This window comes from Carassius gibelio, chromosome B14, assembly GCF_023724105.1.
Source record: "Carassius gibelio isolate Cgi1373 ecotype wild population from Czech Republic chromosome B14, carGib1.2-hapl.c, whole genome shotgun sequence".
Classification (NCBI taxonomy): Eukaryota; Metazoa; Chordata; class Actinopteri; order Cypriniformes; family Cyprinidae; genus Carassius; species Carassius gibelio.
The window spans coordinates 9,501,840-9,515,887 of record NC_068409.1 but is presented as its reverse complement, the minus strand read 5'-3'; the positions used below and the strand labels follow the sequence as shown (position 1 = coordinate 9,515,887).

At 39.9% G+C, this 14,048-nt stretch overlaps 1 protein-coding gene across 12 annotated transcripts in view; it reads right to left on the bottom strand.

Moving 5' to 3' along the window:
- Positions 1 to 14,048, bottom strand: part of LOC127971204 (protocadherin alpha-C2-like) — a 150,820-nt gene that overhangs the window by 33,194 nt on the left and 103,578 nt on the right. For 2 of the 12 annotated variants that reach the window (XM_052574050.1, XM_052574046.1), the window contains exon 2: positions 4,043 to 4,974. The exons of 6 other annotated variants lie outside the window; for them this stretch is intronic. In XM_052574050.1, the coding sequence (XP_052430010.1) occupies positions 4,043 to 4,974 (932 nt within the window). Of the gene's footprint in view, positions 1 to 1,288; positions 1,666 to 4,042; positions 4,975 to 14,048 lie in introns of all 12 variants that reach the window. 4 more of the 12 variants (XR_008156771.1, XM_052574047.1, XM_052574048.1 and 1 more) reach the window with 4 other exon arrangements.

The window sequence follows — 14,048 nt, the reverse complement described above, 5'->3', positions numbered from 1 at the left end:
GGTGTAGAGACAATAATAGAGCTGAATTCTGCTTTGTGTGGTTCTGCTTAACGCAACAAAACCCAACAAAGCACAAACCTGCAGATGTACTGTAAAACAGCAGAATAGATAAAATTAAGATATTTAGATATACCATACAGTGTGTATATATATATATATATATATATATATATATATATATATATATATATATATATATATATATATACACACACACACACACACACACACACACACACACTTTGTTTAACCACAATATGACCAGTGGTAGAACATTCATTGTTGCTTAGAGACCATCTAAATAATCCTCATGCATATAACTGATGAAATCAACCTAATCAACCTAAAAGCATAGGGATGATAGAGAGAAGGCATCCGACTAACCATTAACAATATCAAACCATGCAAAAAATAAAATACAGTTTTAATTTGCGAATGAGACAGCACTACTTATAGGGATATAGACAGCCCTTCTCCAAATTACAAGCTGTAGAAATTATCTGTATTGCTCCCACCCTGATGAGCCTCAGCTGTGAGGAGAGACAGTGCATGGATAGACTGCAGTTAAAATACTAATCTACTGAACCCTGTTTACAAAGTGAATTTAAAAGAAAATACAAATGGGAAATAGCATGTAAAATGATCGGAAGGCACACAAAGAGGTTGAAAAGGAGCACCACCAGTAATGAGTACTGCCTGCAGTAGGTAAAAAAGAAAAGAAAAGAAATGTAAAAAATAGGTAAAAGGCTTGTGTTCCGTAAAATAGCACTGGCAAATTTAAGCCCAGTAGTAGCATCCTTTTTTGCTGTTTATGTGCCAGAGATCATCCAAGGGGACCACAGAAGCTGGGCATGGCCTCCTTAACCAAAATGACGCAGGCAGAGACAAATCCGTTCCACGTGACAGCTGTTTAACTCATGTTCAGACCTAGAAACAAAAGTAGTAATCTCTGCGTAATACAAGTACAGAACTGGGGAGAAAAGTAATAAAGGAAAAAATAAATAACAATAACAATAAAATAAAAGCTGTTTGGTATTCCATATAGGTACCATTAAAATTACTGCTCAATTCCGTACACTGCTGCTGGAAAGATTCAAACTACAAGTATCAGTGTGTTTCAGCACCATGGAGAGCTCTCAGTCTCAGGCAATCTAAAAAGGCCCATGATTATGAAGACGTGTCAGGATTTATGTACTGTAAAAGCACACATAGAAACTAAAAAATAAAATAAATAAATAAATAAATAAATAAATAACTTGACAAATAGAACCCCCCTAGAAAGTCTTACCTTTTCTTTATTAGGAAGTGTTTGTGTTCTTGTAAAAGTGTCTCCTTCATTAATACTGATCAGTTCTGCATCTGCAGGCGGAAATGACGCAGGGAAAACTACTACGTCACTCTTCAGTGTGTCGGAGCTAAAACACACGTCATACTGCTGAGCAGATTTGGAGTAAGACCAGCTCCCATCAGGGTGAGTGGTGATCATCGGGGCACTGTACCTGTCCAAACTGCTGTCTGTCCTGTGGCATTTTACAGCTATCAAACTGATGAGACTCAGGAAAAAGATGACGGACACGCACACAATGGCGATCAGTAAATACAGATTTAAATCCGAGAAACTCTCCTCCTTTATCGGCGCGTGTCTGAACGGAGTCTTGACGTCACCTGCGCTTTCAGCAACCACAACATCAATAGACACAGTCGCTGACAGTGAGGGCTCTCCGTTATCACAAACCAAAATGACCAGCGGGTGAGTTTTCAGGTCATTGTCACTCATTCTCCTCTTAGTCCTGATCTCCCCGCTGCTGGTTCCGACTCGGAACAGATTGTTTCCTTTGGGTTCAGAGATGTGGTAAGACAGCAGTGCATTGTAACCAGAATCTGCATCTACAGCCCTGATCTTGGCCACAAAGTAGCCCGCATCAGCAGAATAGGGAATGTTCTCCGTGTTAACGGAACCGAGCTCGGAATAGGGCGCGAGAATCCCGGGACTGTTGTCATTCTCATCCAGGATAAACACATTGACAGTCACGTTACTGCTGAGCGGAGGAACACCAGAGTCTGTGGCCTGGACTTTAAACTGAAACGTTTTTGTCTCCTCATAGTCAACTGACTTTAAACTGTGTATAACTCCACTAACAGGGTTTATACTAACAGCAGAATATGTATCTCCAGATTTAAGAAGTGGTTCAAATAATCCATAAGTAATTTTGGAATTTTCATCTAAATCTGGATCAACAGCTGAAAGAGTGTAAATTATCTGGCCTTTAGGGCCATTTTCTTTTACAAAGATATTTACGACAGGATTTGGGAAATGTGGTGGATTGTCATTAACATCAGATACATATACTGTAAACACACGAGTGGCAGAAAGAGGCGGAGTCCCTTCATCTGACGCCATGATTGTGACATTATATCGATCAACACGCTCTCTATCCAACGGCCCATCCACTACAAGAGAATAATAGTTTTTATACGACGACTGTAATTTAAAAGGAACATCCCCTACCACTTTCCCATGCGTATTCCCATTCTTTCCCGAGTCTTTGTCCGATATCGTTATCAAAGCAACCGTTGTTTCTTTTTTAGCATCCTCCCTTACTGTGTTCACTTGTGACATTAATGATATTTCTGGCTCATTGTCGTTTATATCTAAAACCTCTACTAATATTTTACAGTGCGCAGATCGCGGACTCGACCCTTTGTCTTTAGCCTGAGCATGAATCTCATATGCATTGTGTTGCTCAAAATCCACATTGCCCTGCACTGAAATCACGCCGGTGGAAGAGTCCATTTTAAAAACGCTGTTTGCTTTGTCATCGCTGTCTTGGTGCACTAAAGAATAAATAATTTCACTATTCACACCCTCATCTAAATCAGTGGCATTTAGATGTATGATTAATGTTCCCACTGGTGCATTTTCAACAAGCCGCACTTTGTAAAGAGCTTTGCCAAAAACGGGTGCGTTATCATTCACATCTTGCACATTTATGACTATCTGCATTGTACCTGATTTGGGAGGGTTTCCTCCGTCTACAGCAGTCAGTGTGAGGTGAATCACAGGCTGTTTTTCTCGATCTAAAGCTTTCTGCAGTACTAACTCAGACGACACACTCTGCTCTCCTCCGCGTTGTACATCCAGGGAAAAGTGCTTGCTTGGACTCAGCTTGTAATTTTTAACCGAGTTCGCTCCAACGTCAGGGTCAGACGCTCTAGGCAGCTGAAATCGGTCTCCAAAAATGGACAATTCTGAGATATTAAATCGCTTAGAATTAATACGAAACGACGGAGCATTGTCATTAATGTCTAAAATTTTTATCTCAATGCGAAACATGTTTAACGGATTATCGACAATGGCTTCTAAATTTATGGAACATTGCGGTGAGGCTGGACAGAATTCCTCTCTGTCGATCCTTTCGCTGACAAACAGAACACCGGTTTTCAAATTAACCTCAAAATATGTCCTTCCCAAAACTGCGGGGATATGAAACCCGCGTGATTCCAGTTCTTGAACATTCAAATTAAGATCCTTTGCGATATTTCCAACAAACGTCCCCGTATTCACCTCCTCTGAAATGGAATATGCGATCTGGCCTGAAGCTATAGGCACTAAGCCCAGCAAAACCAGACAAAAAACGGTCCCACCAAGAAGAATTATCGGAGCCATTGCGCACCTATTCAGTAAATATTAATAACAAATGTTAATTTTTTTGGTTAAGTTATCCATTCGTTTCAATGCTAACAGCCATACATAAAGACAAAACACATCAAAGCGCATAATCACGCGCTCAAATGAGACTGAGGAGGAGCCAAAGTGGGCGCGAACAAAATATGCAAAACACTTCAATACTGACACCAAGTGGCTTCAAAAAAAAAAAAAAAAAGATAACATGACAATATCAGTTAAAACATACCTTTTCTCATAATCTGTACATTTAAGAAATATGGCAAAAAAATTGTTTTAAGTTATTTTGTATTTTTATTTTTGGCATTTCACAATAGTGTCTGAAAAAAAAGAAAAGATTTATATGTTATATCTTACCTTTTCTTTATTAGGAAGGGTTTGTGTTCGTGTAAAAGTGTCTCCTCCGTTAATACTGATCAGTTCTGCATCTGCAGGCGGAAATGGCGCAGGGAAAACCACTACGTCACTCTTCAGTGTGTCGGAGCTAAAACACACGTCATACTGCTGAGCAGATTTGGAGTAAGACCAGCTCCCATCAGGATGAGTGGTGATCATCGGGGCACTGTACCTGTCCAAACTGCTGTCTGTCCTGTGGCATTTTACAGCTATCAAACTGACGAGACTCAGGAAAAAGATGACGGACACGCACACAATGGCGATCAGCAAATACAGATTTAAATCCGAGAAACTCTCCTCCTTTATCGGCGCGTGTCTGAACGGAGTATTGACGTCACCTGCGCTTTCAACAACCACAACATCAATAGACACAGTCGCTGACAGTGAGGGCTCTCCATTATCACAAACCAAAATGACCAGCGGGTGAGTTTTCAGGTCATTGTCACTCATTCTCCTCTTAGTCCTGATCTCCCCGCTGCTGGTTCCGACTCGGAACAGATTGTTTCCTTTGGGTTCAGAGATGTGGTAAGACAGCAGCGCATTGTAACCAGAATCTGCATCTACAGCCCTGATCTTGGCCACAAAGTAGCTCGCATCAGCAGAATAGGGAATGTTCTCCGTGTTAACGGAACCGAGCTCGGAATAGGGCGCGAGAATCCCGGGACTGTTGTCATTCTCATCCAGGATAAAAACATTGACAGTCACGTTACTGCTGAGCGGAGGAACACCAGAGTCTGTGGCCTGAACTTTAAACTCAAACGTTTTTATCTCTTCATAGTTAAACGACTGTAAACTGTGTATATCTCCATTCTCAGAGTTTATGTTGATCATGGATGTTACTGGGCCGCTTTTTGAACTTTCCAGTAAAGAATATGTTATCCGAGCATTATCACCTACATCTGGATCAAAAGCAGATACTGTATGAACAACAGCTCCAATCTGACTGTTCTCTTTCACATAAACATTAATGACGGGCTCTGGAAAGCGCGGCGCGTTGTCATTCACATCAGAAACGTGTACAGTAATGACACTGGTGCTAGAGAGAGGCGGAGTCCCTTCATCAGTAGCTGAGATAGTCACGTTATACTCAGACGCGAGCTCTCGGTCTAAAGGACCATTAACAACTAGAGTATAATAATTCTTGTATGAGTTTTGAACTTTAAAAGGAGCAGATCCCTGAATCTTCAAAGTTACCTGTCCGTTTTTACCAGAATCACTATCAGTTACAGTAATCATTCCAACCATTGTGTCAATCGGAGCATCTTCTTTTACACTGTTAACCAAAGACGTCACAGATATCTCTGGTTTCACGAGTTCACATCTACGTATATTAATACCGTAAGTTTATGCGTATTTGGCGTGCTGTCCGGGTGGAGGGCTCCGAGCTCGGGAAGTGGCCCGAACCCAGAGTACTCCCCCCGGTTGTGGTAAGAGTAGATGGATCTATAAGTGAGGAGAAATGGGGTGGAGGAGGGATGCTGAAAACGGTCAATGAACAGAGATGGGTTCTGCTGTCATTTATACCTTGTCATGAGTTGATTACTGATTGGTCTCCACTTGTGTTAATCAGGTTAATGAACTGCGACTGTTCCTCCCGAACTTTGTTATAAAACAGCATTTCACGAGTTCACATCTACGTATATTAATACCGTAAGTTTATGCGTATTTGGCGTGCTGTCCGGGTGGAGGGCTCCGAGCTCGGGAAGTGGCCCGAACCCAGAGTACTCCCCCCAAAACAAGAGAGCAAAAGGACAGCCGCCGGACTACGAACCCCCCAAAACGCAGAGATTTGGCGGGCTGACGTTTTTTGAAGTATGGTCGTTGACCAGGAGATCTCGCAATGCCTCTGGCAGAAGTAGAGGAGCAGGCAGGTCCTGTTGGTTAATAGTTGAGGAAGAAGCGGTTACGATGTCGGGAAGACAAGCTCCACCGTCTGCCTGCGAGGTGTAATGATATATTGACTAGATGCGTAATGTGTCCTCTGGGAGGCTGAGGCTCGCTGGACAGATAGAGGAAACAAATTATATTCCTGCATCACCCGATTCGAACGTTATCACTCGATTGAATGGGGCGTTATCAGCGATTATCAGCCCATAGGTATGGGCCAGGAGGGGCCTCCTGTGCCTACTAGTAGGCTCAGAGGGCTGTTATCAACCATTCACATGCTTAATCACCCACACATATACAAGTGAAGACTCCAGATCCAATCCCAGAATTCCTGTGCTCACCTGTGATCGGAGGTCTACTGGACGAACGCGGCAACGTTGCGATATTTCCAGCGTAATATTTTCAGGTAAGACTATTAATATGATACAACTGAGCATTTAAACTGTTATTAATTAGCCAGTAAGGGAAAATTGCGTGCCATGATTGTTGGCATGAGATAACCGTATTGCGATGTGTCTGCAAACGTTATTGCTGACGTTAGGCCATATTACGTTATTAGCCTGTCGTAACGTTAACGTTGCATGCTTTATGTGTGCATTAACGTTGCTAATAAGCATGTTTTTACGTCTGAATCTAATGGGGGAATTTAGTTTCTAATTAAACGCAAAGTTAAACTGTAAAAATGACTTTTTACACGCTTACAGACGTATTGCTTATTGTGCATGTTCGATAACGCCTCACTGAAGCCATATCATAGGCCTAACCTATGAAACGTCTTCTTTAATAATCAGCAATAATCAGTCAAATTTGCTAGTACGTTCAGTGGCATTGTTTACGTTCTGTGCCTCCAAAATGGCCGACTTCCGGATTGACGATGCGTCCGTGAAAAGCCTCTATTGAGTTGAGATAAATATTAAACACAAAATGTATTTTACGGTTTGGAAACCTTGGGATCTTGACTAGAATGTAAAATAAAGTTATGTGGGTTTGAACAAAGCTTTGCTGTATTTGATCCCATATCAGGAAGCTTTGCTTTGATCTAGGCTATCTATCTATCTATCTATCTATCTATCTATCTATCTATCTATCTATCTATCTATCTATCTATCTATCTATCTATCTATCTATCTATTTATGTACTCTGCTCCAAAAATAAAAGGGAATACTTAACAACACAATATAACCCACAAGTGTTCCCTTTATTTTTTTGAGCAGTTTATATATGTAGCTAGCTAGCTGTGTATCTATCTATTTATATAATCTATCGATCTATATCTAGCTAGATGACGTGTAAAATATCTATCGATCTTGCAATCTATCTATCGCATCAAATATCCTTCATTCTGACTGCATCCCATTTTCACTCATGTGTCTCTGTCTTTTAGGCTGTGAAAAGAAGTACGGTATGGGTTGCACTTTGCTTTTTGTAATAAATGCCAAATATTTTGATTTCAGATATGGGAAAAGCTCTTAAGATGACACGTTTCAGGAACGTTAAAATTAAGGTGGTGAGGAGGACTATTGCTGGCCCTGCAAAGTTTTCTTACCTCAGTCAAGGTCTTCCCCAGCCCAGCTACAAACAGACCCACCCTTCAGACGCATTTATTACATCTCAACCTGCTGAACCTGATGATGTGACACAGAGCTGTTCTGAGAGCGCATACAGTAAGGCAAAGAAGAGAGAGCTTCATGCCTGGGATGCAGTCAAGGAGGACATGCTTAAGGTGTCATTTGAATGTTCAGCACCGATCACTACCCAGTGTGCTGTCTGCCGAGAACATGCTGATTATAGGTGCATTGAGTGCAGCTCCACTGCAGTGTTCTGTGAGGTTTGCCTGAAGAGGATTCACAGAAATTCACTGCATCTTCCTGAAAAGTGGAATGTAAGAACAATAGCATACAGTCTTACATTGTTATTGCTATACTTGCATACAGACAGCAAACTCACAGTTAATGTCTACAGATTCATTACATACTTCAGATTGTTTTAGCACTATGCAGTATCAACTGTTAGTGTCACAAGTTTGTTGTTTTAAAAACATCCATCTTTCTTACAGAATGTTTACTATGAGCCATCGTCCCTGGGGTTATTCTTATATTTACCTGAAGCCCATGGCACCCATGCTGTGTACACAAAGGACATGAAGGTCATTGTCAGCACAGGTTTGTCATTTTACCTGATACAAAATCTTAATGTATTTAATTTTATTGACAGGTTAAGGAATTAAATCCTATTACATGTGGAGTAATGATTTCCTGTAAGGAATTAATAACATTTTTGATACAATTAAAAAAAATTGATTGTTGATCCCAATAATTACAAACATTAAGTTATATGTGACGCACTCAAGTGATTTAGTCTATACTATATAAACTAAATGTATATTTTATATACTATCATGATGGCTAAAACTGTATAGCCTGAATCCACTGTAAGTCGCTTTTGATAAAAGCGTCTGCTAAATGCATACATTTAATTTAATTTATACTGATATGTTAGTCTCTATAGTACTACTAGGTTATGTTTTTATGTTATTTTCCTCTTTATATTTGGCAGGACGGCTCTGCACCGTTACAGTCACCATGTGTGCGTGTGAACCAGAAGCCTGTACTCTGCTAAGATATGGGCTCTGGCCAGCAACAGCCGACAAGCCCAAGACAGCCTTCTCCATCCCTCTGCTAGAGCTTTTTGTTTGTCTGTCCCTGGAGTGTCAGGTTTCTGTTGAGGGTTTTTGCAACACCCTGCGCTGGAAAAATAACCTCACACTTGCAGAGGTAAGTCAGTTTGCAGAGGTCAGTTTGATGTCTTGTCTGTTAAGTGAAAATTTCCATTACTGTCGAGTCCATATTGACGTGAAGATGACACCTTTTTCCTTGATTGTACTACATCATTATCAAAACTAAAAGTAAACATTTATGGAACCATCTAGGATTGTACATGCAAAAGTATGATTTATATTTTCATATAAAATAACTTCTTAGTAAACCACCATCACCAGATGTAAGTATACGAAACAGTAATGTTTTCACTAACTTCTGCTTATACCATAGGTTAACACACTCTACAGAGCCCTGGTGGGGGAATCCATATCCCATTTTAGGCATCACCACTTCAGAAAAAGAAGTTTGGTTGATATTTGCCCACAATTAAATGATGGAACCATATGTCCAGCATGTCCAAAGGTTGGTTATAGTTCCAGCGTGTTTCTTGTTTGATTAAACTAATGGCATAGAATTCATATCTGTAAACTTAGTTAATTTGTGTATGTAGTATTATAATAGAATAGTAATAGTATAAATGTATAAACCTGGTGCGGGTACAAAACCAGTGTTACTGTAAGTGTTTGTTTTCCAGGCGGATGGAGATATGATTGTCACATTGGATGCCAACTTTGGCCTTGTGAGGAAGCAAAGCTCTGGTACAAGTGTGGTTGATCCATTACACGGAACCCGCATGTTTGTTGATGAAAAGGATGTAGAGGAATACCTGCTATCACATCTTGACAGCTCAAAGCCTCACGAGGTTAGTCATTGTTGCAGAATTTCATGCCCTGAGTCCATGAAATATTAATTTAACTTGTGAAAAAAGATCACTATTCCTCCCATAAATCTACGTTTTCCTTAAATCTTTAGGACTGCAGTAACTTCAAGGCTGGCAACATGCTGAGGTCACAAAAACAAGCAAAGAAGCTTGATGTTACAGGAGTGTTTGGAGCCTCTTGTCGTCATGAAATGCCCCTTATGTTTGTTAACATGAGCCAAGGCGAACGGCAAGTCTATACCACAGTATATCGACATCTCTGACTATTGACCCAGTGTTCCAGAAAGATAATTCCCCTGTTTGATTCAATCTATTTATAAAATGCTTAGAATAGCATAACACTAGAATAAGCTAAATTATTATATTTTTTTCAGTCACCAAATATGAACCTCCTTGAATGTATATGGGAGATTCCAAAACATTACAAAATTTGAACTTTACCACCCTTCCATAATCTTCACCATTATAAAAAAACATGAAAATATTTTGGATAATTTTGAGTGGCCTTATTGAATGCCCTTATTGAATTTGTTGCTGGAGATTGTTTGTATAATTATTTTTTACTTTTACTAAGCAAAAAGTCATGGTCATCCTTCACATTTGTGTTGAAATAGATTAGCCTATCCACTGTATGTCATCAATGAGCTACTTCGAAAATGTGAGGATAAGAACATACACCTGCGAGTAGTCTACGACATTGCCTGTGTTGTTGCATCACATTTGCATGTAAGTACTTTCTTTTTTCTGTGTAAAACTGAATTATTGTTTTGAGAAAAGACCCTGACACATCTACTCAAAATTATGCCATACTGTGTTCAATCAGAAATCAGGGGAGGGCATACCACACAACCTCTCCTTGGCCGTACCAGCATTTCATGTTTATGGACACAAATTGCCATGTCAGGTAATTACATGACTTTATACAGACATCTGGACCTGTGTCATACATCGTTCACTCCCTGTTTGGCCTCCATTTCCTGTCTATAAACTGCTCATCTGAAATGAAGTAGATGTGTCTAAAAGTAATCTTTATTCTAGTATTTTTCCTACCTGGTGTTTATCTAAACTTGTTTCAGAGATACACTGTTTATAGGACAGTAAAGTGGAAACCACTTATCTCACATTTGTCTGGGTCAAATCACTATAAGCAAATGATTGTTATAACCAAATGTGTTTCCTTTTTTATGCAGATTACTATCTAATTTGTACAATTATTACATAAATATCTAGTAATAAAATGTAATATATAATAATATAAGCTAGACCTAGGCCCTCTACTGCTGAATGGTCAAGGTGAAAGAATAACATTGCACTCAAGTAACATAGAGTAGACTTAACTGCTGCTGTGAGAGACCTGGGATGATACACAATAAAAGTCCCAAAAAAGCCAGCAGAGCAGGAACAGTAGGGCAAAATAACTTGGTAGACCACAACAACACACTGTGTATGTGCACTTGCTGTGCGCAGTTACGGGCCATGTGATGTTTTCCTTTACTCACACGGCCCGTAACTACGCACAGCAAGTGCACATACACACACACACACACACACACACCAAACACACACAGTATGAACACCGTAAGCAGACTACTTGATTACTATAAGCAAATAATTTACACATCATTTCTATAGGAATGATTCTGTCCCAAGTTTTTTGATCCATATAAGTCGTTGATTACTGTAACCGTGATCACTATAAGCAGTTTCCACTGTAGTAGGATCATGCTCCATTTCAGTGTCTGTGATATTTTACCACTTTCCTTTAATCACAGATCAAGTACAGCACTAGACGGCTCAAAGGGTTTGGGCTCACAGACGGGGAAGGAATGGAAAGGCTGTGGTCATTTCTCAGAAGATTTGCCAGAGTCACAAAAGAGATGACTCCATCTCACCGCCTAGACCTGTTGACTGATGCCCTTTTGCATTATGGACGGAGGAAATCAACTGACCTAGGTTTGTTCACTGTCTAATGCATAATTTTAACCTGTCAAAATTCTGTGGCTGTGGTTCACTGTTTATACATTTTATATTTTCTGGAGTGAAGCTGATCGCTCACTAATTGGTCAGTATAAGTCTATTAAACTGTCTTTGCAGAGATGCAGCTACTGCAAAGACTAGAAAAAGCAGAGAAAATATCGATTCTTGCTCAAGAAGAAATCTCATCTGTCATCAGAGAGGCACCAGGTAAATAATGCACATAGGAAATCGGTAACAATAGTTTTAAATGGGAGAATTTTAGATTCCATTAAAGGAACACTACACTTTTTTTCGGAAATAGACTCACTTTACAACTCACCCGAGTTAAACAGTTGAGTTTTACCGTTTTCGGATCCATTCGGCCGATCTCCAGGTCTGGCAGTACCACTTTTAGCATAGCTTAGCATAGATCAATGAATCAGATTAGACCATTAGCATCTCTCAAAACAATGACCGAAGAGTTTCAATATTTTTCCTATTTAAAACATGACTCTAAGACCAAAGGAAAACGAAAAGTTTCTAGGCTGATATGGCTAGGAACTATACTCTCATTCCTGTGTAATAATCAAGGAACTGCTGCCGTACATGGGTGCCGCAGGCACAATATTACGCAGTGCCTAAAAATAGTCCCAAGCCAATCCCCAGCTAGATAACTTCCAACGTGACCGGAACTAAGTTTGTGCTTGCAGAGTAGTAAAATGAGCCTATTTCCGAAAAAAAGTGTCTTCCTTTAAATGCATTTTGCACAGAGAATGAAGTATTGATGTTGTCTTGTTTCCTGTTATTATTATTTTTTTCTAGTGTTGGTTTCTGAAAAGGACATGGAGAAATGGAAGGAAAGGGAAATGGAGCTAGCCCAACAGAAACAGAAACCAATAAGTAAATAACTGAAGTCAATGTGTGAATGTCTTGAATACTGTATGAAGGTCATGAATATTATTAGCAAAGAATATTGCAGATATGTTATACTTACCTTTTCGTGTACAGTAATGTAATACAGTACATTACAATTACATGAAATGAAGCACTTTATTAGAGAAGTAGTAATGTCTTTATCTGTTCTCCAGACACTGTCTGTAAATGGAAAAGGGACTACATTATCAAGCTGATTCAGTTCTACAAGTTCAAGTAAGAGTTAAATGTGTTTATTACATTCTTCTTTAAGTGCCCTGCTAATGTGCTTAAACATGATCACCAAGGCCTCCCTTATAAATATATATATATTATATATACTGCTACTATTATATTAATAGTACTATATTACAACAGTAATGCTTGGTAGCTACTGGATATTTGTGCTGTGTGTTTTTATATAGATCTGGAGCTCGTGGGGAGTCGTACATGGAGTGTGAAACAGAGTAAGCAAGCAGTAATCTGTCTGTCACTGTTTTCTAAACAAGTGTGTAAATAACAATAAGATTTATTTGCTGACCATTGTAGACTTGGGGACTCTTTGCTGAACATGGAGAAAAAACACCGGATTGAGAGAAGATGGCAAGAATCTGATTCAGACTTTCAGGCTACCCTTAAAGATGTTGACAGTGAACTCAGAGGCCAGCTGATCTGCAAGGCTAGAACTGAATCAAGGGAGAGAGCAGTCCTCCTCCATTTGAAAAGAAGATATCCAGGTATTTAACTGTGGATAAGTAGAGATATAAAGATATTATGATGAACTTTGAAAAAGACCATAATAAAAGCTAAAAAATGTATTTATCTCCATGCGTGTTTCCTAACTTTGCTACAGATGGGCAGGGCATTGCCATTAGACTGTCCAAGCAGGTAGCCAGCTCCAACAAGAGACTGAGACAGGCAATAAAAGAATACAACAGCATTCAGTGGCCACCTCAGATGAGCATCTTCCCTGCAACAATCGATTTTCAGGAAGCATGCGATCCCTCTTGGCATGTCTACCTCTGCTTTGAAGACACTGTAAGTATAGTTACTTAACCCTAGTAACCACACAGCAGTCACTCTAGTAACAATCTGACAACCGCTTACTAACCACAACTACCTGCCCATCATTTTAGAACCCACCTGATAACATGACATAGCACTTTTTATGTCTTTTGTCTTTAAGATTGAAGAAGATAATGTTTCGAGGAGTCTAAAAAGGCGAGGGATTGATGCCTTACATATGAAGACTCGGGCAGCTGAGGAAAAGCGCATGCTTTACCAGGAAATGAGAACTGTAACTGAACACCTCCATCAGCAGCATGCCATTCTGAGCTCTGCCATCAATGAGACAGATCAGCCTGGTGCAAAAGCTGCTCTCATTCAACGTCTCCAACAGCTGGAAAGAAAACGACATCAAGCCACTGTGATGTTTCACCCACATGTACCAGACATTGTTCCTGCAGACAACCCCTGCTTGTGTCAAGTCCTCCCCATGTCAAGCATACAGACACTGGTATACAATGATGATGGGGATTATGATGAGGATGACAATGAAGATGACATTGAGGATGACAATGATAACTAGGACTGTAGGCATTGATATGACAGGGCAGGGCCTGTTTTTACAAAGCTTCTCAAAGTAGAAAAAGTCCCAACTGGCCTAAAATC